Source organism: Artemia sp. Qi Xiang Cuo, chromosome 5 (assembly GCF_049724085.1).
Source record: "Artemia sp. Qi Xiang Cuo chromosome 5, ASM4972408v1, whole genome shotgun sequence".
In the NCBI taxonomy this organism is placed as follows: Eukaryota; Metazoa; Arthropoda; class Branchiopoda; order Anostraca; family Artemiidae; genus Artemia; species Artemia sp. Qi Xiang Cuo.
This window is the reverse complement of record NC_142798.1, coordinates 5,206,223-5,230,759: the sequence shown is the minus strand read 5'-3', so window position 1 is coordinate 5,230,759 and position 24,537 is coordinate 5,206,223. Positions and strand designations below refer to the sequence as shown.

Here is a 24,537-nt window from a genome sequence, read left to right as displayed (position 1 = left end):
TTCTCAAAATGTTCGGCCCATCTCTCTTTAGTTTTTTCCTCATCGCTAATTGTGGTCCCATTCCTATCTTTAACTGGGCCAAGTCCGGATTTAATACTCCCTCTCAATTTGTTAATATGCCAGTAGAATATTTTACTATTATGCCGTCTAGCAGCATCGAGTTCTACCTCTCCATCTGCATGTTATGAGTTCATATGCATAAGTTGTACTGGGTTTATTCAAATAAAGCCATTGTTCTTTATCTAGTTATTGAAGAGCGAACTCCTGTAATTGGATCACTTTTTCAAGTTACAAGGATTAAATTTCGTATTGTTTTGGACTTTGATATTGCGTAACTTGATGCAAGTGTAGACATCTATGTTCGGTTTATAGCATTCATTATGGCTGTCACTCAAGCAGCGTTTGATGAAGAAATAAAACGGCATCAGGTATCACTGGATGAAATATTTGTAGAGTAGAAAAATTTTTCGGTCTCGATAATCGCCCTTTAGGGCGATGTTTGGCAAACATCGGCAGAAAATGCGAAACTACGAGATGACTCTAAAAAGCTTCGAAATGATCTAGAGCAGGAGAAATTGCGGAACAACGATTTGGAGAGTAAGCTTTTGGACATAGAAGTGAGAGAAAGAAGGTTAAATTTGATTGCTCATGGCCTACCTGCTGAAAAACAAAATCAATCAATGACTAGCAACGTAAAGTCTCTCCTTTCTGACAAATTGCAAGTTACCGAGAATATTTCCCTTACCAAGTGGTATCGCCTTACAAAAAATAGTGGTGCAAACATCACTAGTAAGAAAACTAGGGGTTGACTGGCCCCTATTTTTATATCGCTAGACACCGATCATAATATTCAGGCGATTCTCAGTGCGGAGGATAAGTTGAAGGATAGTAGAATTGGCATTTGTACTGATCTTCCGCCCAAGCTAAATTTTCTGGGGAATGAGCTGTTGTCTGGGAAATTTTATATGTTGGATGAGTTTGGTTAAGCCCGGTCCTCATTTCGCCATTTAGGCAACGCTGGTGACTTGAAAACTACTTTTCGTTCAATGGGTGCACCGGAAAGTACCAACAGAGACCAGAGCTAGCAGGAAAAGTTAGAAGCACGGCTGGCTTCCCCTTAAAAAGCCATAGTGAAGAGGCAGCTTCAGATTCTCTTTAGCTTGATTTTATTGAGGATATTATTTGATGAAAACACGAGACAAGATACCTTGATTTTCAGTTTTTTTGGTCGATTGACTTTGGAAAGGAAATGCGTGATTCGGGTTCGGTTCATCTTATGCGAACAAAAAGGGATCAAATTATGGCTCGATTGTAAAAACCCTCCGTGTTCAGACTAAGTTAAGACTGACTAGTTGCGGTGATTAACAATGAACTTCCCCTTGGCGAGATTATTTTCATTACTTTTGTTTTTCTGTTCTTCTGTATGTTTTTCAGTTCAAATACGATCCCATTTTTTTTTATTGTGCGGTATTTTATCCCTCTGTAGCATATTATGAGTTTGATTTTCTTTCTTTTTGGTGTGTTTATTTTTAATAATCTCAATTAATTGGGTATAATACTTCTTTTTGTATCCGTATTCATCTTTCAATGAAAATGTTCCATTTGTTTCTCTTGTTTCTATTTATTTTTAAGCAGTTTCTTTGTCTTTCATAATTACTTTCGAGTTCTCATTCAAAGGCTCCCTTTTTACACCCTCACGGGAAGTTCCCATTTCCTTTAAATCTTTCTTTATGACGTCCTCTCACCACAGACGAGGACGACCTGCTTTCCGTTTAGCCGTAGATGGTTGGCCGAAAAGGACAATCTTCAGCAGTCTGGCATCCTTCATCCGCACAACGTGTCATAGCCATCTCAACCTTTCTTTCACTGTAGCCCTAGAAAGTGGGATTGAACCACATTTTTGTGCAGCCTACTGTTTTAAATACAGTCAGTCAGCCGGGTACCCAGAACAATCCGTAGGTAATTTCTCTGGAAAACATCTAGCAAATCTTCATCCGCTTTTCGGAGCACCCATGCTTCAGAGCCATATTTGACCACTGTCATCACTGTAGCTTCTAATATTCTAATCTTGGTTCACAGACTTATCTTTCCATTCTTCCAAACTTTTTTTCAACTGTGAAAAACACCCTGACCCTTGGCTATTCTACTTTCAACATCTTCACTGCTCCCACCGATATTGAACCACTCTTTTCGTATAGCCTAGTTTTTGAAATACGGTCAGCCAGCCGGGTACCCAGAACAATCCGTAGACAATTTCTCTGGAAAATATCTAGTAAATGTTCATCCGTTTTTTGGAGCGCCCATGCTTCAAAGCCATATTTGACCGCTGTCATCACCGTAGCTTCCAAAGTTCTAATCTTGGTTTCCAGACTTATCTCCTATTCTTCAAAACTTCTTTTAACTGTGAAAAAAAACACCCTGAGCCTTGGTTATTCTATTTTTAACATCTTCACTGCTCCCACCGTTTTTAAGATAAGATAACGTGTATTTTAAGCCAAAATGTGGCCATGTACACAAATAACATACAAGATTAGCAAATTACAGCACTCGACACAATAATAATAAAAAAATAAAATAAAAACTACTCTCTTCTTTTTGCAAAAAACTCATCAAGATATCTTCCCACTACTTTTCATGGCATCAGGAAGCAGCACTCCATCATTCCCAAATAAATTTTCCCTTACCCCCAAAAGACCTCGACAACGACTCAGACAGTGCTCCAAATTCTCCTCCTCTTCTTGGCAAAGAGGACAAGCAAACCTGCCGTCTGGGACACTTTTCTCCTCTCAAAAACATTAAACTTCGTACAGTTCGGAATGCAATTAGATCATAGCTGGATCCAATGTGCAAGGTATCTGGACAGTAAATTTAACTTAAAAGTAAAATTCTTGACCCAATATAATCTTAACCTTTTTAAAATATCTTAAAGTTGCCGATTGACCCTTTTCGAGGAGGTCCCTGTTTATTCACTTCACTGGAGCTGGTGGTTACTTCCTTAACACATTCCGAAGGAAAGTCATTAACAAACACTCTGCCGTCGATGTATAACTTTTCTCCCCTAAGCCTAGCTTGGTGGTGTTTCAACAAAGCGTACTCAGACCAGTTTAAGGTTTTTACGGGCTTCCCTTTGCCTGGCACTATAGTCAGGGGCAGTCGACAACCCATTCCTCTTCAAAAGGGGATTAGACTTAAGAATTATCTCGCGAAATTCAACAGAGTTCATCTTTAGTAAGACTGGCCCAGCACGCATTCTGAACACGTCTTTGACGTCACAACGGTTCAGATTTAAATCCGGTATACACTCGTTAAGAACCATAATTATTTCTTGCTTCAACGTATATATAGCAGGATTAATAGGTTCGAAGTTATATAAGACAACGTTACATCTTCTCAATTCTTCATCAAATGCATCAGCCCGCATGGTAGCTGCTCGTAAATTCTTCCGAAGCATCTCAATTTCTCCTTTCATCTCTTCACAAGCTTTGGCATTGTCAGATAGTTTTTGGGTCAAAAAAGAAAACTGGCTTTCAATTGATATAACCTTTACTAAAACTTCCGGCAAAGTCTTTTCAGTAGCCTCAATTAATCGTGGTATCAGATCTAGCTTGAAATTAATTTCCTGTAAAAACTGAGCACTGGCTGTACCCTCATGCATAGACTCAGTTTAAGCTATAGTCGCGCCGTTTGAGTTATTCATTTTTCAAAAATTTCAGTCCTCCCACGCACTGCTTACGTATTCCTGCTTCAGTAATCCAAATCACGATCAATAATCATATATAAGTAACAGTCCAGAATCATAACAGTCCATATCACAAGAGTCTAAATTCTATTTCGCATTTCACTTGCAAGCAACGCTGAATGAAAACTGATTTTCATTCAGCGAAATGAATCATACTTATTTCCGAAATGTCACATTAAATACCAAATGCATAGTTAAGTATCTGGTTTCAAGGTTATCCGTATGAAAACATATATAAATAAAAATTCTCTATTACAGATTTAAATTTCAAGACATACACACACTCCTTACGTATTCCTGCTTCAGTAATCCAAATCACGATCAATAATCATATATAAATACCAGTCCAGAGCCATTATCACAAGAGTCTAAATTCTATTTCGTATATCACTTGCAAGCAACGCTCCCCGAGGCGATGTTCATCAGACGAGCGCTGAATGAAAACTTACTGATAATACTATATAATGATAATAAATTTACTGATAATACTACCAAGGTGAGCGAAGCTATCCACTTGATCGATCTTTTCTTTACCCAGTGTCACCTTCTCATCTTCACTTATTCCTAGCCTTAGCGACTTAGTCTTCTTAACATCAATTTTCAAACATATTCTAGCACCCTGAACTCGCAAAACTTCTAAAAGTTCATTCATTTTGCTCACAATTTCATCTAGAATGCTTAACTGATCAGCATAATCCAGGAGAATTTTCCCTCCCTATTTGATTCCGTGGTATCCCGTTACCTTTCCTGTGCTCCTCAAGACAAAGTCCATCAAAATAATCCATGTAAAGGGGAATAAAACATGATCCTGCTTAACTCCTGATTTAATACAAAACCAGCTGCTAACCTCATTTCCTACCTTAAGCGCAGCAGTGTCATTCTCGTAACTGTGTGTCTCGTAACACTAATCACTTTAATATATGTGTCTGGTATTACATACAAGGATAAGACCCTTGCTAAAGCTCTTCTATTAACAGTATCGAACGCTTGCTCATAACCTATAAAACTGAGGACCAAAGGTGTTTGGTAACTCAGGCACTTCTCAATTATCAACCCAAGAGGGAAAATTTGGTCAACAAATCCTCTACCTTTTCTAAAACCGCACCTTTCTTCTCTTAAAACTTTGTCTATGGCATCTCTCAGTCTAAAAAGAATCATATTACTAATTAATTTGCTACCTACCGAGACCAGACTAATGCCTCGATAATTACCACACTCACTCTTATCACCTTTCTTATAAAGTGGCTTAATTAAGGTTTTCCTAAAATTGTTAGCTACTTTCTTTTTTTCAAAAATCTTATTCATAATCTTCAGTTACTTATTTCTAACCTCAGAGCCACCGTATTTAAGAAACTCATTTACAACACTGTCAGCACCTGGAACCTTATTACTTTTTAATCCTTTTATTACTGTCGCTAATTCTTCGTCACAAACAAATCTCCCTTCACATCCAAGGTGGCACGAACTCTTTCATTTTCCTCTATATCTTTTCCTGCTACTCTATCTCGGTTTAGCAAATTCTCAAAATGCTCTGCCCATCTCTCTTTAACTCTGCCTTGATTGTTGTTGCTCATTTATTACGAATAAAATCTGCGGAGAAAAAATTCCTATAAGGCCTTGGAAAACTTTTAAATTTTTAAGTCAGTAAAGAAAAAAAAATATTTATTTAAAAAGCAGTTAAAGAATCCAACTGATTTTTTTAATTTTCAAAAACAGATTAACCACACTGACACGACTGTTGAAACAACGATATTATAAAGTCTTTTGAATGGTATTTTAGAGTCTTTTGATGAAGCTCAAAATTCTCCTCGTAAAACGTGGTCTTTATTTAATTGTCTTATAAAAAAAGAAAGAAATTCTAAGTTTCCTGAAGTTATTAGTTTGGAGGATGGATCGACTACTAATAAATAGGTAGAAGTGGCTGATATTTAGATACTTATTATTCTGATATAGGAGAGAAAAATTTTTCATCAGTAATGAACTAGTTTGATTCACACAGTAAAGATTTTTCTTGGGCCTATATCTCAGTCTGAACTAACAAAAATAGTTTGTGATCTAAATCCTGGTAATTCAGCGGGAACAGAGGGGTCTTGTTCTATAACTGCTAAAGAAGTTTTGTTTGCAGTAATTTTACCATTGCAACATTATAATTAATCGTTCATCAACACTGGAGTTTTCCAATCTTTTTGTAAAGAAGCAAGGATAATTCCACTTCACAAAGGTGACTCTCCTGAAAATCTATCCAATCACCGTCCTATGTTTTCCAATCTTTTTGTAAAGAAGCAAGGATAATTCCACTTCACAAAGGTGACTCTCCTGAAAATCTATCCAATCACCGTCCTATGTTTTCCAATCTTTTTGTAAAGAAGCAAGGATAATTCCACTTCACAAAGGTCACTCTCCTGAAAATCTATCCAATCACCGTCCTATTTTTATTTTGTCAGCTTTTTAAAAAATATTTGAGAAGGCGATTTATAAAAGGTTTTCATGATTTTCTTAAATCGTCTAATTTCTCACAAATTCCGAATTTGGTTTTTGGTCTGGACACAATACTGAACTCGCTATTCTTGCTCCTATCCAAAATATTCTTGAATGCTTGGATATAGAAGAAATTTCAGCAACAATATATCTATTTTAAAAAAGCATTCGATACAATATCTCATTGGATTCTTTTTAGTAAATTGAAAAGTTGTGGCGTGCGCGAACCGGTGTTGGATCTTGTTAAATGTTATCTGGAAAATAGATAGAAACAAATGGAGGTTATTACAAATGGAGGTAATAGATGGAGGTTATTTCCTCTCTCCAACTGTTCTTCGCCAATGATCTTCACCGCGTTTTGGCATTCCCGTATCTCTACACACATTTTGCTGATGATGCGATACTTTCACTTTCTGAAAGGAATGACGAGGAGTTGGTTGTAAAACTCGATACTGCATTTTCTAATGTTCTTAATTGGTGTTCATCAAATTTTATTGCTTCAAATTTATCGAAAATTATTTTCTTATTTTATGGTAGAAAGTCAAATGTCTGCCCTCACATTACCCCAGTTACATCTCCAAATTTTATATTTTCAATAACTCGGGTGGAAACGATAAGGTACATGGGACTGGGACTTGTGATTGACAAAAGCTTATCTTTTAAAACACACATTCAAAAACTACTTAGAGATTTCAAGGTGTTTTGGTTTAATGCGAAGGTTGAAGCATTATTTTGCTTAATCTGCTTTACGAAGCATTTGTTTTCCTCTGATTCAGTCTAATATTAATTATTGTTCTCTACTAAACTTATCTACATTTAAAAGCCATATTAAACCAATACAGATTTTACAAAATAAAGCCCTAGTCTTCTACAGTATTTTTATATTCTTATCTAGATATATTTCCAGTTTCTCAACACTTTATTTTTAAAGCAATTCCTTTCAAACTTAACTTTGACATTAAGAAATTACCGCCATATTACCGCAATCAAAGTTGGTTCTTCCAATCACAATATTTACATAATTATAACACTCGGCAAAAAGAGAAGCTACATTGACAAGTATGGTACTGAGATATCTAAATTTGCCCCGGTTTGTGTCGATACACACAATGTGGGTCATGGGCCCACACGGACATGGCCGTCTTAATGAAAGGGGAGAACAGCTTACTGACTTCTGATGAGAGAATGAACTCTACATCACTAATACCTCTTTTAAGCACAGACACCGCCGAAAGATAACATGGAGATCCTCTGACGGAGTCACTGAAAATATGATTGACTACTTCCTTGTATCCGAACGTTGGAAGTCATCTGTAATGGACACTGTCTCACCAACTGGTGGAGATTTTGACTCGGACCACACACTCCTGACGTCCAAAATCAAGTTGAGCTTAAAACATCTCCCAAAAACCACAAAAATTCCAAGATTCCGAACGGAACTCCTCCAAGACCCCACCAAAAAAAGCCACGTATAACTCTAGCCTGTCTACAAAATTCCGTGACATCCTGAGTAAATTCACTCCACTCGCAACTCCTGAAGAGATTGATCGCTTGGCTGAACATGCCACTTCTGCAATCCTCGAGGCTGCAAGCGAGATCCTTGGTAAAAAAGCCAAAGTTGAAAAACCTTGGATCACTGAAGAAATATTTTGATTATGCCACCAGAAGCGCCTACATAACAACAAATCTGACCGAAGGAGCCGAGACACCTACAAACATCTCAAACGGAAAGTTAAGCGTGAAATGAGGAAGGCAATCCGCAGGAAAATGGCCGAAAAGTGCAAGGATTGTGAAACCCAGTTCAAGAAAGGCAACAGCCGCAACCTCTTCAAAACAGTCAGCGAGCTATCATCCAAAAAAGATCCCTCAACTTCCGTAATCCTAGACAAACAGGGGAACGACATCAGTGATGTCAAGATGAAGTTCGAACGATGGAAGGAATACTTTGAGGACAAACTGAACCCTGAAGTAATGACCGACCCAAATGTCTTAAATTCCTTCCCAATCATAGATCGAGACCCCCCTCCACCTCCGCTTAGAAGCGAGACCAAAGCGGCTATAGAATCCCTAAAGCGAGGCAAAGCACTGGGGCCAGACGGTGTCACTGCTGAACTGATAAATCTTGGTTCAGAAGACGTTGTCGACCTATACCACAGTCTTATATCAGCCACCTGGTCTACTGGACACGTCCCGTAGCAGTGGGGCAAGGCAGCAATAGTCCCAATACACAAAAAAGGCTCGAAGAAAGAATTTGACAACTACCGGCCCATCAGCCTCACAAGCCACCAAACCAGAATCCTGACCAAGATCCTGCTCCGCAGAATTCAAGCAATACCACTTCTGTTCTAGGCGAGTATCAAGCGGGGTTTCGATCGGGACGATCAACTATTGACCAAATCTTTACTGTGCGTCAGATGATGGAACGGTTCATTGAGTTTAGCAGATACTTCTATTAGCTATTTAATGACTTCCGAAAGGCCTTTGACCTAATATGGAGGAAAGCTTCGTGGCGTATTCTAGGAATCTTTGGTGTCCAAGATGAAATAGTTAGAATCACTGAGGCCATGTACAACCAAATCAAAAGTCAAATACTGACCACTGATGGGCTCTGTGGTAAATACCCAATAACTTCCAGGATCCTGCAAGGATGCATCCTCTCGCCGCACTTGTTTAACCTGTTTTTACATGCCATCCTCTCCCTGATACCCGTCGAATATGGAGTCAGAATAGGAGGAATCTTAATTGACAAACTAGCATATGCGGATGGTATTGTCCAGATGTCCACTACCGCCCAAGAACTCCAGAGACAGGCTGACTGTATGTCCCAAATAACAAAGCCATTTGGTATGCAGATTAACCCAAACAAGACCAAAATCATGGTCACATCAGGACAGGAGATAACAAACGCCCCCTCGATAGTAATAGACGGTGAACAAGTGGAAACAGTCGATCAATTCCTTTACCTCGGCAGTCTCTTAACAGCTGACAACTGCCACGCTGTTGACATTAAACGCCGCCTCGGTCTTGCTAGCTCTAGCTTCAAAAGACTATCAAAAATATGGAAATCTTACCACCTTTCGAACCATTTGAAAGTGCATCTATTCAATAGTCTTACTATATCCATTGCTGCATATGGGTGTGAAACCTGGACATTAAAAGATTGAAGCGAGATCAACCTTCTTGTGTTCGAAATGAGAAGTCTGCGCCAGATAGCCAAGATCAAATATACTGACCATATAACTAACAAAGAACTCCGTAAAAGGTTGAAGTCGCAAGGCACTATCCGGAACAAAATTCGAAAACAGCAGCTCCGCTGGTTCAGCCACGTAAAACGGATGAATCCCGAATGCCTACCCAAGATCGCGCTTGAAGAGATAACTGAAGGACTTAGACCACGGGGAAGACCGCGCAAAAGGTGGATCGAAAACTTTGACCGAAAACACATTACCAAACTATCCCGAACCACACTTGACAGAACAGCATATTGAGCCCTAGTTCATCAGATTTCTTTGAAAGGAGTGGCCCCAAGACGTCCCATGAGGATGGATGGGACTTAAGTAAGTAAGTAAGTTGTGTCGATAGCCCGGTGCTTGGATATTCACAAGTATCTTGCTAATGCTCACAAAGATTAACAAATTTACTTCTGTCCTAGTAATAAAAAGGAATCTTAAATTCAATTTAGTTGAAACTTATCTTGAATTTAGCGTCTGTTTAATAAGATGAAGTTATTTGTATAGTTTGTTGCTTTACAAACTATACATATGTACTAACTATACATTTACATAACTATACATATATATTTGTATAGTTTGTTGCTTTACATACTATACAAATTTACTAACTATATATTTACATAACTATACATATATATTTGTATAGTTTGTTGCTTTACATACTATACAAATTTACTAACTATACGTTTACATAACTATACATATATATTTGTTTAGTTTGTTGCTTTACATACTATACAAATTTACTAACAATACATTTACATAACTATACATATATATTTGTATAGTTTGTTGCTTTACATACTATACAAATTTACTAACTATACATTTACATAACTATACATATATATTAGTATAGTTTGTTGCTTTACATACTATACAAATTTACTAACTATACATTTACATAACTATACATATATATTTGTATAGTTTGTTGCTTTACATACTATACAAATTTACTAACTATACATTTACATAACTATACATATATATTTGTATAGTTTGTTGCTTTACATACTATACAAATTTACTAACTATACATTTACATAACTATACACATATATTTGTATAGTTTGTTGCTTTACATACTATACAAATTTACTAACTATACATTTACATAACTATACATATATATTTATATAGTTTGTTGCTTTACATACTATACAAATTTACTAACTATACATTTACATAACTATACACATATATTTGTATAGTTTGTTGCTTTACATACTATACAAATTTACTAACTATACATTTACATAACTATACATATATATTTGTATAGTTTGTTGCTTTACATACTATACAAATTTACTAACTATACATTTACATAACTATACATATATATTTGTATAGTTTGTTGCTTTACATACTATACAAATTTACTAACTATACATTTACATAACTATACATATATATTTGTATAGTTTGTTGCTTTACATACTATACAAATTTACTAACTATACATTTACATAACTATACATATATATTTGTATAGTTTGTTGCTTTATATACTATACAAATTTACTAACTATACATTTACATAACTATACATATATATTTATATAGTTTGTTGCTTTACATACTATACAAATTTACTAACTATACATTTACATAACTATACATATATATTTGTATAGTTTGTTGCTTTACATACTATACAAATTGACTAACTATACATTTACATAACTAAACATATATATTTGTATAGTTTGTTGCTTTCATACTATACAAATTTACTAACTATACATTTACATAACTATACATATATATTTGTATAGTTTGTTGCTTTACATACTATACAAATTTACTAACTATACATTTACATAACTATACATATATATTTGTATAGTTTGTTGCTTTACATACTATACAAATTTACTAACTATACATTTACATAACTATACATATATATTTGTAAAGTTTGTTGCTTTACATACTATACAAATTTACTAACTATACATTTACATAACTATACATATATATTTGTATAGTTTGTTGCTTTACATACTATACAAATTTACTAACTATACATTTACATAACTATACATATATATTTATATAGTTTGTTGCTTTACATACTATACAAATTTACTAACTATACATTTACTTAACTATACACATATATTTGTATAGTTTGTTGCTTTACATACTATACAAATTGACTAACTATACATTTACATAACTATACATATATATTTGTATAGTTTGTTGCTTTACATACTATACAAATTTACTAACTATACATTTACATAACTATACATATATATTTGTATAGTTTGTTGCTTTACATACTATACAAATTTACTAACTATACATTTACATAACTATACATATATATTTGTATAGTTTGTTGCTTTACATACTATACAAATTTACTAACTATACATTTATATAACTATACATATATATTTGTATAGTTTGTTGCTTTACATACTATACAAATTTACTAACTATACATTTACATAACTATACATATATATTTGTATAGTTTGTTGCTTTACATACTATACAAATTTACTAACTATACATTTACATAACGTTATATATATATTTGTATAGTTTGTTGCTTTACATACTATACAAATTTACTAACTATACATTTACATAACTATACATTTACATAACTATACATATATATTTATATAGTTTGTTGCTTTACATATTATACAAATTTAATAACTATACATTTACATAACTATACACATATATTTGTATAGTTTGTTGCTTTACATACTATACAAATTTACTAACTATACATTTACATAACTATACATATATATTTATATAGTTTGTTGCTTTACATACTATACAAATTTACTAACTATACATTTACATAACTATACATATATATTTGTATAGTTTGTTGCTTTACATACTATATAAATTTACTAACTATACATTTACATAACTATGCATATATATTTGTATAGTTTGTTGCTTTACATACTATACAAATTTACTAACTATACATTTACATAACTATACATATATATTTGTATAGTTTGTTGCTTTACATACTATACAAATTTACTAACTATACATGTACATAACTATACATATATATTTGTATAGTTTGTTGCTTTACATACTATACAAATTTACTAACTATACATTTACATAACTATACATTTACATAACTATACATATATATTTGTATAGTTTGTTGCTTTACATACTATACAAATTTACTAACTATACATTTACATAACTATACATATTTGTTTGTATAGTTTGTTGCTTTACATACTATACAAATTTACTAACTATACATTTACATAACTATACATATATATTTGTGTAGTTTTTTGCTTTACATACTATACAAATTTACTAACTATATATTTACATAACTATACATATATATTTGTATAGTTTGTTGCTTTACATACTATACAAATTTACTAACTATACATTTACATAACTATACATATATATTTGTATAGTTTGTTGCTTTACATACTATACAAACTTACTAACTATACATTTACATAACTATACATATATATTTGTTTAGTTTGTTGCTTTACATACTATACAAATTTACTAACTATACATATATATTTATATAGTTTGTTGCTTTACAAACTACAAATTTACTAACTATACATCTACATAACTATACATATATATTTGTATAGTTTTGTATTGTTTGTCTCTCAGCTATCTTCTAGTTTTAATTTATATTCAATAATATTGAATCCTTTTATATTTACTTATAGATCCTGGACTAGCTGCTATTTTTATATTATGGTTGTGTCATTGTATCTTTGCCGTTGTATGTACTCTAGTGTTATTTGTTATTTTATCTTTATCTAGGCCTAAGTTGTTTAGCTTGTCTTCTATTTCATGGGCCTGTTTCAAATGTATAAATGTATGTGTGAATATTAAAATCGTTGAACCAGAAACTCTGTTATAATAATGTGATAAATAGGGAAATTCTGAATTAATAAGAGCATTGCAGATGGGGTTAAAATAAATTGGTCCTATCTGATTTCACCTGCCAAATCCCGGAGTATTCCTCCATTTTGATTTGGTTTCTCACCGTTACACTATTTTTTTTATAGTTAATATATTTAATATATGTTTTTTTTTAATATTTAATGTTTAAATAAGCTTGATTTAAGGTTTATAGACAATTGAATGCTGACAAGGCAAAAGAAATAATTAGCTAAATAACAGCCATTTTTCTAACTTATGAAACGAAAATCAAAGTTTAAGAAGCGAAAGCTTAGTTTTGTTCCAATTGCAATCTGCCGCAAAAATTCTAGTGGTTTTTAGAGAGAGAGAGAGATTTATTCTAAACAAACAAACAATTTAACATCTGTTCAGTCTTACCTTTTTTATCACTTCCATCTTTGCTATCGAGGATTGAGATTGATTCCAAAATGCATTTACACTCTTCTGTAGATTTCTTAGCTAGACTGAACAAATCCAAATCATCTTCAAAAGTGCTGTACTGAGAGTCCTCTTCCTTTCCGTGATTAAATTGTATGTTTCTAATTGGCCGATTAAATGGATGTCAACTTATCCTTTTTTTCTGAGGATGCTTTCCAAGATTTAATAAAGCAAGAAATCTTATTGCGTAAAGAAACCTATGTCAATTATAAATTCTTGGTCACCCTTTTTAAGACCATAGGCGAGCGTGTCTTGCTTGCCTCTCATTACAGGCAATCTAACGGTCTTATATCAATTTTAAATTCTTGGTCAACATGCCTGAGACTCTATGCAGGCATCTCTTTCCAAAAACTAAATCGCAAGTAAATCTCGAATAAAAAAGTCATTCATAATCCTGTCATTTACTTGTGCCGCAGCTGTTTCAACATCTGCTTCTCAATCGCTTCGTCTATTTCCCAAGGCTTTTCTCTGTTTGCAATTGGCCATAACTAGACGTAACCTATTCAACCTACTGAAAAATACATGATAACTTCAATTCAAAATCAACGGACTCGACCGAGTTTGAAACCACTTAAGCAACTAGACTAATAATTGATCTTAAATCGCTTTGCTCTCTTTATTATATACCGTTTATGTTTACTCAGCTTCAAGGAGGCCTTTCCAATGTCGTTAAATGTATTCCTTTCCTTATTTTTATCAAACTTTTGGTCGTATTCAAGATAGGAATGAAACATAGATTTATTTTATTTCCTCTTTAAGGCGTGGTTCTATTCCTTTAAATGAGTGTCACACCGTATGAAAGACCCCTCTTTCGTCAGATCTAGGATGCCACTCAGCAGTTTTACGGCTTTTAGAATAAAAGTGATAAATTCTCTTGGCCTTGTTTTTTTTTCTTGATTTACATTTTCTATTCTTGATTTACATTTTGATATTGTTAATGTCGGGATATCGATAGGCAAGCCTTCGATTTTATCCATAATTTTTTCCTCTCTTTTAGCCTGATCAAAACCACGGAAAACTACCAAGATAAGCTGAACAAAGTTCTTGTTTTTCTTAAAAAGCCGGATCCGACGCCTGAACATGTTGCTGATGAACTTGGCAATGGTTTCTCAGCTTTAGAATCTGTCCATACGGCTATTTATTCTTTTCTGAAAGCAGTCAAGGAAACGGGAGATGCAAAAGTAAGACTTTTTCTCCGATAAAATTAAAAAGGCCTTTTTAATTATTTATTTTAATTATACAGGGGTGATCGCAGTCACTTAAATCACTTTATCATTTCTAATTTAGCCTGTCGTTTTTTGTCACTTTCTTTGTAATTGTCACTAAAGTAACTTTTTTTAACGTTTCAAAATTAGATTTAGTTAGTGCTTATTTCAGTGAGCTAGAAAGATAATGTGTAAACATATTGGACAACAGACTGTAACCTGATGGAAATTAGTAATGGTAGTATGACACGAGTGAACAAAAACAAATAATTTGAAATTCCAAAGCAACATCTTTAAATATCTACAGATTAATTTTGCGTAAGCTGTGCATTTATTTTTCATCACAATCTTGTGATCGTGCCCTTGCACCTTATCCGTTGCGCCGGTGTATCTGGGGGTTGGGGTCATCCCCCTCTCTCCTGTTAGGCCTTATATCCTTCAAATCAATCACAAATCCGTATAGTTAAATCTCAACTTTTAGATTCTCAGTCACACAGTGTCAGTTTGTTTGTTGAAATGTCCTCACTTTGCCAAATCATAAGCCTTATTTCTTTTTCCTCTATTTGATTTAATATATTCAATAACTGAAATCGATGTAAAAACCATCGCCAAACTAGCCTCTTATAAAATTACATAGGTCCAGACTAGCCTCTGTTCTTAATGCCTTTGAATAGTCACTTTTTCTGAATATAAAAGGCACTGAAGTATCTGTCCTTGCGCATCTCGTTGCGGCAGACCTCTGTTTTTATGTTCTTCTGCTGGATTGTTGCTTCTTTTAAATATGTTTAGGCGTTGTTTTTAAGAATAGCTAACGGTGTTGATAGCTCTAGAATCGGACAGTAAGATTGATTGTAAGGTGGTAATGGTGGTTTGCCACTGGGCTATTTTTTGGATTTTGTATTTTCTCTTACCAAGCGGTTCTTCCGATCGATATCAATATGCTTTTGTCGATAGAGAAATCTCGAAAAAAATAATGTGATAGTCCTGTTGAGAAATATTTGATCCCCATCCAAGTAAAGGTTGGATTGTGTCTATATAATTTTATTCTTTTACTTTACAATGCCATATCTAGAAACATTTTCAGCTTTACTCCCTCTTTTTGTCAATTCAAACAAAATCTTATTCGACAAGAATTCACTTCTATTCCATGATTCTACTAGTAAATTTATTTTTTGATAAGCGGCATTATTAGGAAAAGAACTACTTCTGCAATTAGGGATTGAGTATGTCTTGACCCTCCCCCCTTCCGTTTAATTTACGTAGCTTTTTTTGTTAGAGATGAAAATGTCCTGTTTTATAATGAAACTTTCAGCAAGAGTTTCCCAGATAGTAAGTTAGAACCCAGGAGTCTATTTTCAAGCTGCTACCTGCACTCCTCTACATTTTCAAGCTGCACTCCTCTACATTTCAAGCTGCATTTTAAAGCTGCACTTCTTTACATTTCAAGCTGCATTTGCAAGCTACATTTGCATTTTCAAGCTGCATTTTCAAGCTAAATTTTCAAGCTGCACTCCTCAACATTTCAAACTGCATTTTCAAGCTACATTTGTATTATCAAGCTGCATTTTCAAGCTGCATTCCTCTACATTTCAAGCTGCATTTTCAAGCTATATTTGCATTTTCAAGCTGCACTCCTCTATATTTCAAGTTGCACTCCTTTACATTTCAAGCTACATTTTCAAGCTGCATTCCTCTACATTTCAAGCTGCATTTTCAAGCTACATTTGCATTATCAAACTGCATTTTCAAGCCTACATTTCAAGCTGCATTTTCAAGCTACATTTTCAAGCTACATTTTCAAGCTGCACTCCTCTACATTTCAAGCTACATTTTGAAGCTGCATTCCTCTACATTTCAAGCTGCATTTTCAAGCTACATTTGCAGTTTCAAGCTTCATCAAGCTACATTTTCAAGCTGATTTCCTCTGCATTTAAGGCTGGAATGGGAAACATTATGATTTGAAAATGAATTTCGTTTATGATCTAGCGTTGCTTAGCCAGTATTGGAGACCCTCCCCGTCTTCGTTTTTTGCTAAAAATTTTATGAATTTGCAGTCTAAAAAGAAAAGTTCTATCCAAATTCTAGCCGACTACGAAAATGTCGAAAGCGGACATATGTGTACATCGATACTAGACTATGCGAACAGGTACGTAGAAAGACCCCCCCCCCCCTTTCGCCAGGGTTCTAATGTATTTTAATGTTATCTACGATCTTCCTGTTGTTTTTTCTTCCCAATATTTGCCTGTCATTGGTTTCAACAAAGTCAGTGCAAGAGAAGCAGACTCTAAGTCAAATTTTTTTTTATTTATTTTCTTTTTTGTGAAGTGACGACGTAATAAGATGACGAGGTAATAAGATACCTCAATTCACTGGTCATAAGGAAAGATTTAAGGGAAATAGGAACTTCTTTGAATAGTGTGAAGAGTGATGCTTTGAATAGATTGGGATGGAGGCGAAGCACTCATAGCTGTTTTCGTCTCAGGTGGCTTGGTTCTGCAGTGCGTAGTAGTAGTAGTAGAATTTAGGACCCTCCTTTTAGAAAGTGCTACCGTACGGTTTACTTACTCTGCGGATCAAAAGCTCAATGTATAATTTTTCGATACTCTTAAATCGATTGGCTAACTCATAAGTTTCAACCGATTGCAATTTGGTTTTTTTTTTGGGGGGGGGGCATAGTTGTTGTTTGGCGCTTCAAAATGACAGAAAAAGGCACTTGTCCGTGGTACAATCTTTTGGTCACTCAAAAAGGGCACTAGAATCTATAATTTTCGTTCGAATAAGCATTATCTCGATACTGTAGGACCATTGGGTTTTTACAAACACCCTAAAAATCTTGAAACCTCTCAATCTAGTTGAATCTAATGATTTGATTTTTCCTTAAGATTGCTTGATATTTTGGGGGTATATCCCCGTTCTTAGAAATTTTCGTAAATTTTCTCGGGCTCCTAGTTTTTTATGGGTATCATTAAGCTTCAGTAATTTTAAATATTTAGAATCACCATAAAAATCCAATTTTTCTAGAGTTTCGGTTACTGTTGGTCCCAGTCATTGCCAACGTATAGTTCTTTGAACTGTTTGACCACAGTAATGCCATCGACCACATATAGTTTTGTAGGTCACGGGGTTTGTTTTTGGAGTCACGGGGTCTTCTCACTAGAAAAGGTATTATTGGTTATCTCTCCACCGGAGGCCAAGAATTTGTTTGAGACAGTTACTCTCCAACTTACTGGGTACACTTTTCACTTATTTGTGCTAAAGATTTGCACTCGCACGTCAGAACGGAGATGACGTTGGTATTGAAAAGCCAGAGCTTGTATTTCAACGACCCCTCTAAAGTAACTCTCTAACTTTCAACGACCTCTCTAAAGTACCTCTCTAAACATTTTCTCGGTTTATTAAATGTGCCTGTTGTACATGCAATACGTGTGGCAGCTCCTTACTCCCCGTAGATATATGAGATTTCCTACACATTTGAACTCTTCAACATCCTATGATTACTGTCTTGACTTCAAATGGAACAGTTTTTGAGGTTTAATTCTTCAGAAAAGTACCTCTTTTCCCCTTCTGTTAATGTCTTGTTTCTTGGTTAATTGCTATCCGTTTTGACTTTTTAATTTAATTTGTTTTTAGTCTGCGTCGGACTCCCTTGGGGAGAAACATCATTATTTTGAAAGGGATTAATCAACTGTTATTCTGTATTACAGGAGAAAATTTTCTGTCAGAGCCTATTTAACGCTATTTGGATAGGTGGCGATACAGACACAATTGGAGCAATGGCAGGTGCTATAAGTGGCGCTTACGTTGGATTTGAAAACATCAATTCTATATTGGCAGCGCATCTTGAGGATAAGGACACCGTTGTCAAACTTGCAGATGGCATAGCTGAAGCAGTTTCAGAATAAATCTACAATTTTAATTGTTACTTTTTTTATTAGTACCTTAACTTGGGCTGTGAATTTTTTTTGGAATTTTTTACTCTGTGATTCTAAGTAGTTTCAGCTATTTAGATATGAGAATTTTCAACAATTTGAAATTCTTAGCTATTTGAATTTCTTAGCGTTCTTAGACTTCTTAGCTATTAGAATTTTGATTTTGTCATGACAAGTGAATATATAATTTCATAGGAAGGATTTCTTTGTATGGATTTGTAAAAGCTAAGACTGGTTTATGATTATCTCCTCATATCGAATCGAGACCTCATACCGAACTAACAACCATACTATAAAAAAAAAGATTGTTATTGTACGCTGTAAGGTACAGTATCAGCTGGTAAAAACATGATTTTGACTTCAAACAATGATAGTTTTATTTAGAGTCCACTAAACTTCAAGGAGTATTGCACGTACTCGAACTCTTGAAAATTTAAAACTTCCATATGAACATTAAGCCATCTTTTGTTAATTCTGCGCTAAAGTATTTATCAAAGTCAGCTATACGCGGAGGTCAATTCCCAAAAAGGGTGAACGTTTTGGTGTTTGCAAACAAAAGCAGCTCGATATCATATACCAAAGAATATTTGTGATAAGATTAGAAACTGAGCGAATTCAGAAAATCGTGATCTACTAACTAGCGGATATGAATAAGTAGAGTGGCTATAAATAAGCCATGTCGCTGAGGTCGCTGAATTCCCATTTCCTTTAAATCTTTCTTTATCACATCCTCGCACCGAACAACAAAAGCATGAAAAACAATAGGGAAATCTTTTTGCAAGACAGTGAAGATAATTTGAATCAATATTTCAGCCCTATGACCAAGGGCCGTCCTCAACAAGACAAAAATATATAAAAGAAAAAAGACTCACAACAGCACGCGACCAATAAAACCAAAAATTAACATTTTTTTCAAAGCAGTCCCAGCATCCTTACTTCAACCAAGTTCAGCCAGGACTATCAACGGAAGTTCAACGCGGTCGCACCCCAACCGCGGTCGAACTGCTTTCTGTTTAGCCCTTGACGGCTGGCCGAAAAGACCATCTTTGGTAATCTGTCGTCCTTCATCTGCAAAAGGTGCCCCAGCCATTTCAACCTTTCTCTCATTATAGCACTAGAAAGCGGGATTGAACCACGCTTTTCGTGCAGCCTACTGTTTGAAATACGGTCAGTCAGCCGGGTACCCAGAACAATCCGTAGGCAATTTCTCTAGAAAATATCTAGTAAATCTTCATCCGCTTTTCGGAGCGCCCATGCTTCAGAGCCATATTTGACCATTGTCATCACTTCTAATATTCTAATGTTGATCTGCAGATTTATCTTCCTATTCTTCAAAACCTTTTTTAACTGTGAAAAAACACCCTGAGCCTTGGCTATTCTATTTTTAGCATCTTCACTGCTCCCACCGTCTTAACTGATAATACTACCAAGGTAAGTGAAGCTGTCCACCTGATCAATCTTTTCGTTACCCAGCGTCACCTTTTCGTCTTCACTTATTCCTAGCCTTAGCGACTTAGTCTTCTTAACATTAATTCTTAAACCTATTCTAGCTCACTGAATTCGCAAAACCTCTAAAAGTTCATTCATTTTGCTCACACTTTGATTTAGGATGGTTAAATCATTAGCATAATGTACGTCCAGGAGATTTTTTCCTCCCCATTTGATTCCGTGGTCTCCCATTTGTCTTCTCGGTGCACCTTAAGACAAAATCCATCAAAATGATCCATATAAAGGAGGATAGAACACAACTCTGCTTAACTCCTGATTTAATACAAAACCAGCTGCTTACCTTATATCCTACCTTAACCGCAGCAGCAGTGTTATTCTCGAACATAGCACTAATCCCTTTAATGTATTTGTCTGGTATACCATACAAGGATAAGATCTTTGCTAAGCTCTTCCATCAACAGAATCAAACGCTTACTCATAATCGATAAAACTAAGGACCAAAGGTATTTGATAACTAAGGTACTTCTCAATTATTAACCTAAGAGTGTAAATTTGGTCCACACATCCTCTGCGTTTTCTAAAACCGCACTGGTTTTCTCTTAAAACTTTGTCTATAGCATCTCTCAGTCTAAAATTACTAAGTAATTTGCAACCTACAGAGACCAGACTAATGCCTCGATAATTACCACGCTCACTTTTATCACCTTTCTTATAGAGCGGTTCAATTAATGTTTTCCTAAAATCGTTAAGTACTTCCCCTTTTTCAAAAATCATATTCATAATCTTCAGTAACTTATTTCTAACCTCAGAGCCACCATATTAAAAAAAAAACTCATTTCCCATAGTATCAGCACCTAGAGCCTTATTATTTTTCAATCTTTTCAAAACTGTCGCTGATTCTTTCTCACAAAACAAATCTTCCTTCAAGTCCAAGGTATCACAAATTTTTCCCTTTTCTGGCAACTCTATCTCGATTTATAGCAAGCTCAAAATGTTCTGCCCATCTCTCGTTAACTCTTTCCTTATCACTAATTGTTGCCCTGAATCTACCTTTAACGGGGAAAAGTCCGGATTGACTACTCCCTCTCAATTTATTAACATGCCAGTACTATATTTTACTATTACGCCGTCTAGTTGCATCTTCTAGATCCTCGGCAATTTTATCAATGACCTGTACTTCACACCACCTTAGTTCATATTTTACTGCTTTCTCCACTTACCTTACATTCCCTTTGTTTTTATATGATCTATCACTCAGATAATGCTTGTGCAGGCCCCTTCTCCTCTCTATTAAAAATAAAGCTTTTCCACTAATATTCTTAGTTGCGCACCTAACTTTCCCCTAAGACACCATTAGCGACTTTTTAAATTATTTTCCTAAAATCCATTAAAATATTAAAAAATTTTGACAAAATATTCGTTTTTTTATGTAACGACTACGTGGGTCAAACTTACTAGGTTCTTTCCAAGAAAAACTAGATAAATTAATATTGGGGTTCTAGATCCTCTGCTACAAATACTAGGGGTGTGGGTTCTTTTGTCTATTTTTTTTTTTTTTTTTTTTTTTTTTTTAGGCTAACGACTTTAACTGATAATTAAGAAAACTACTGCTCTTTCGGATGACAATGTCATATCTATGACATCTAACCGATGTCATAGATTACATGTTGTCATAGATCTACCCTATGTCATAGATGAGGATATTGCTAATACCGCGTCTGATACGGATGACTTTGACAAGTTGAATGAAGAAACTGCATATGATGAGTGGGCTGAAACTACATCCGACTCTGGAGGCAGCACTAGAGGCATAGTTTATTTTATTTTATTTAGCTAGCTCTTGTAACTAATGCTTTTACAGCTAAGAAGAAGCTCTAGTCTAACTATAAGACATCCTCTGGAGATTAAGAACCTGTAGCTCAATATTAACTTTAGAGCTGTTCCAAAACAGAGCCAGAAGCTTACAGTACTGTTACCCTAGATCTTAGAACAAAATAAGTTAGATTGGGCATTTTGCAAAGAAGTAAAAATGGCTTTATTGAACAAGTCAGTAGAAAAAGTTCCTCTAGTGATTTATCAGTGTTTGTATTAAACTAATTTTTGACATCATGGATGCATCAGTAGCTGCAGCATAGTAAAGAGCAAATCTCGGCCTATACGAAAATTTAAAAAAAAATGTGTTTTTAGAAAAATTATTCTATGCAAAAATTATTTGATGGTGATTCAGCAATGTTAATTATTACCTCCATGAAACATCAATGTTAATCTTAGCACAGAAATATATTTCCCTTTATTTTCGAAAAAAACCGAAACCTCTCGAAAATGTTATTGCATCGAAATAAAAAGTACACCGTTGAAATCGCCATGGTCCAAGGGGCGCAAAATAGGTTGATCCGATAAACTTGTGTTAGGAGCAAGTTTAATTAACGCAAATTTTCGTTACTTAAGTAAATTACACTACTTTAGACTATGTTAGGGGGTGCGCGCCAGCCCTCGCCCCCCCCCTGGATCCGCCACTGTCAGGCAATAGGAAAAACAACTTAGGATCAAAATCATTCAAAAATGAACTCTGCACAGCCAAGAGATTATTGACACAGGATGTTTTTTATAGGGTCAAGTACCACGACTGACGCTAAGCCTTGCGGCAGCCAGAATTGAAGCCTTGGCCCTTTTATTTGAACTTACGTAATGTTACGTTATTAACTAACAGAGAAAATTCAGGAAGTAACAAAAATTAGTGTTTATAATTTATCTTAAGAAAATCCCCTGCATAGATTAGACATTCTAGGTAATCTTAGACAGTGGGAAAAAACAGAGCAGAAAAGAAACTAGTGATCAATCATTAAGACTGGTATTCTTTGTTGTGGCACGGTATCCATAGAGAAATTCAAACTTCCACCGAATTTTGTTGTAACAACTAACAAATAAACCAACAGAATACTTTTTAATTTCAGGAAAACAAATTCAACAAACAACACTTCTTAAGAAACACGATTCACTCAAAATTCTCGTCTCAGCATTTTCACTAGCATTATAAAAACCCATACGAGAATGCTATCAAGATTATACAATAAAAAAAAACAACATAGAAATAAGTAAATTCTTCTGAATTATAGGGCATCACTCAAACGTTGTCACTTTGATTACCTAATCCAAGGTTAGACCACAAATCTCACCCCCACACCCTAGGTATGGTGGAATAGCTTACATTTTCCAATAATTCTAGTATATGTTTTGTTTTTACATTCATTGCTATGGTAATTATTGTAAGAACCTTCAGTTGTTATTCAATAAACCGTATATTTCACAAACCGAAAAGTTGAGGAAGATATGTTGAAATACTATCCAGAGGAATTGTCTACGAATCAAGGCCGTATCCAGGATTTTTGTTCGGGGAGGGGGGGGGGGGTACAAAAAACAAAAAACGCATCAAAATTTGTTTCATTACCTTTTTATTACGTTTTTACTATTCGGGTAGACATTCCGGGGGGGGGCTTCAAACCCCCTAACCGCCCCCCTGAATACGGCCTTGCTACCGACAGATTTAGGTATTCGTTTTAAAAGGCTCAGATTGCTATACTGCATAATACGAATAATAAATTTTCATATTGTGGCCAGATGTTTATGTCCATTCACCTGGGACCGACCAGATGAACAAAGCACGTTTTCCCCGCATTAGGCAAGAGAAGGTCATAAGGAAATATCTAAATTAAATTGGAACCTCATGGGAGGTGGGAACTCCCGTTCCAAAAATGAAAAAAAAACATACATTTGCAAATTTCCCTTCAGAACTTGAAGAATGCAGGGGCTGGATTTGGCAAAGAACAGAAACTCTGTTTACGGAATGATGGGCCCTGTTCTCTGTTCAAGGAAGTTTTGAAATAGGAGCCTTATTTCACTTTTATCACTAGAACTCTTCGAGTCTGTTCTAGAAGTGTCCATAAATTATAAGCACAGCAGTTCTTAAAATCATTATTTTAATTATCAACTTATCAACAATGGAAGTTAGCTAATAAAATATTACTTTTGACTGGAAATGACAATAATATGAAACAAAGTTTTTGTTGCATGAATAAATCGATAATCATCTCTCCCTATTTTCGACG

The 24,537-nt window shown here is 34.8% G+C and overlaps 1 protein-coding gene across 1 annotated transcript in view; it reads left to right on the top strand.

The window, feature by feature from the left end:
• Window positions 1-19,195, top strand: part of LOC148951740 (ADP-ribosylhydrolase ARH3-like) — a 147,007-nt gene extending 127,812 nt beyond the window's left edge. The window contains exons 5-6 of the mRNA XM_089088696.1: window positions 14,846-15,029; window positions 18,758-19,195. Of these exons, the coding sequence (XP_088944822.1) occupies window positions 14,846-15,029; window positions 18,758-18,955 (382 nt within the window). The 3' untranslated portion in view covers window positions 18,956-19,195. The remainder of the gene's footprint in view (window positions 1-14,845; window positions 15,030-18,757) is intronic.
• The last annotated feature ends 5,342 nt before the right edge of the window (window positions 19,196-24,537 follow it).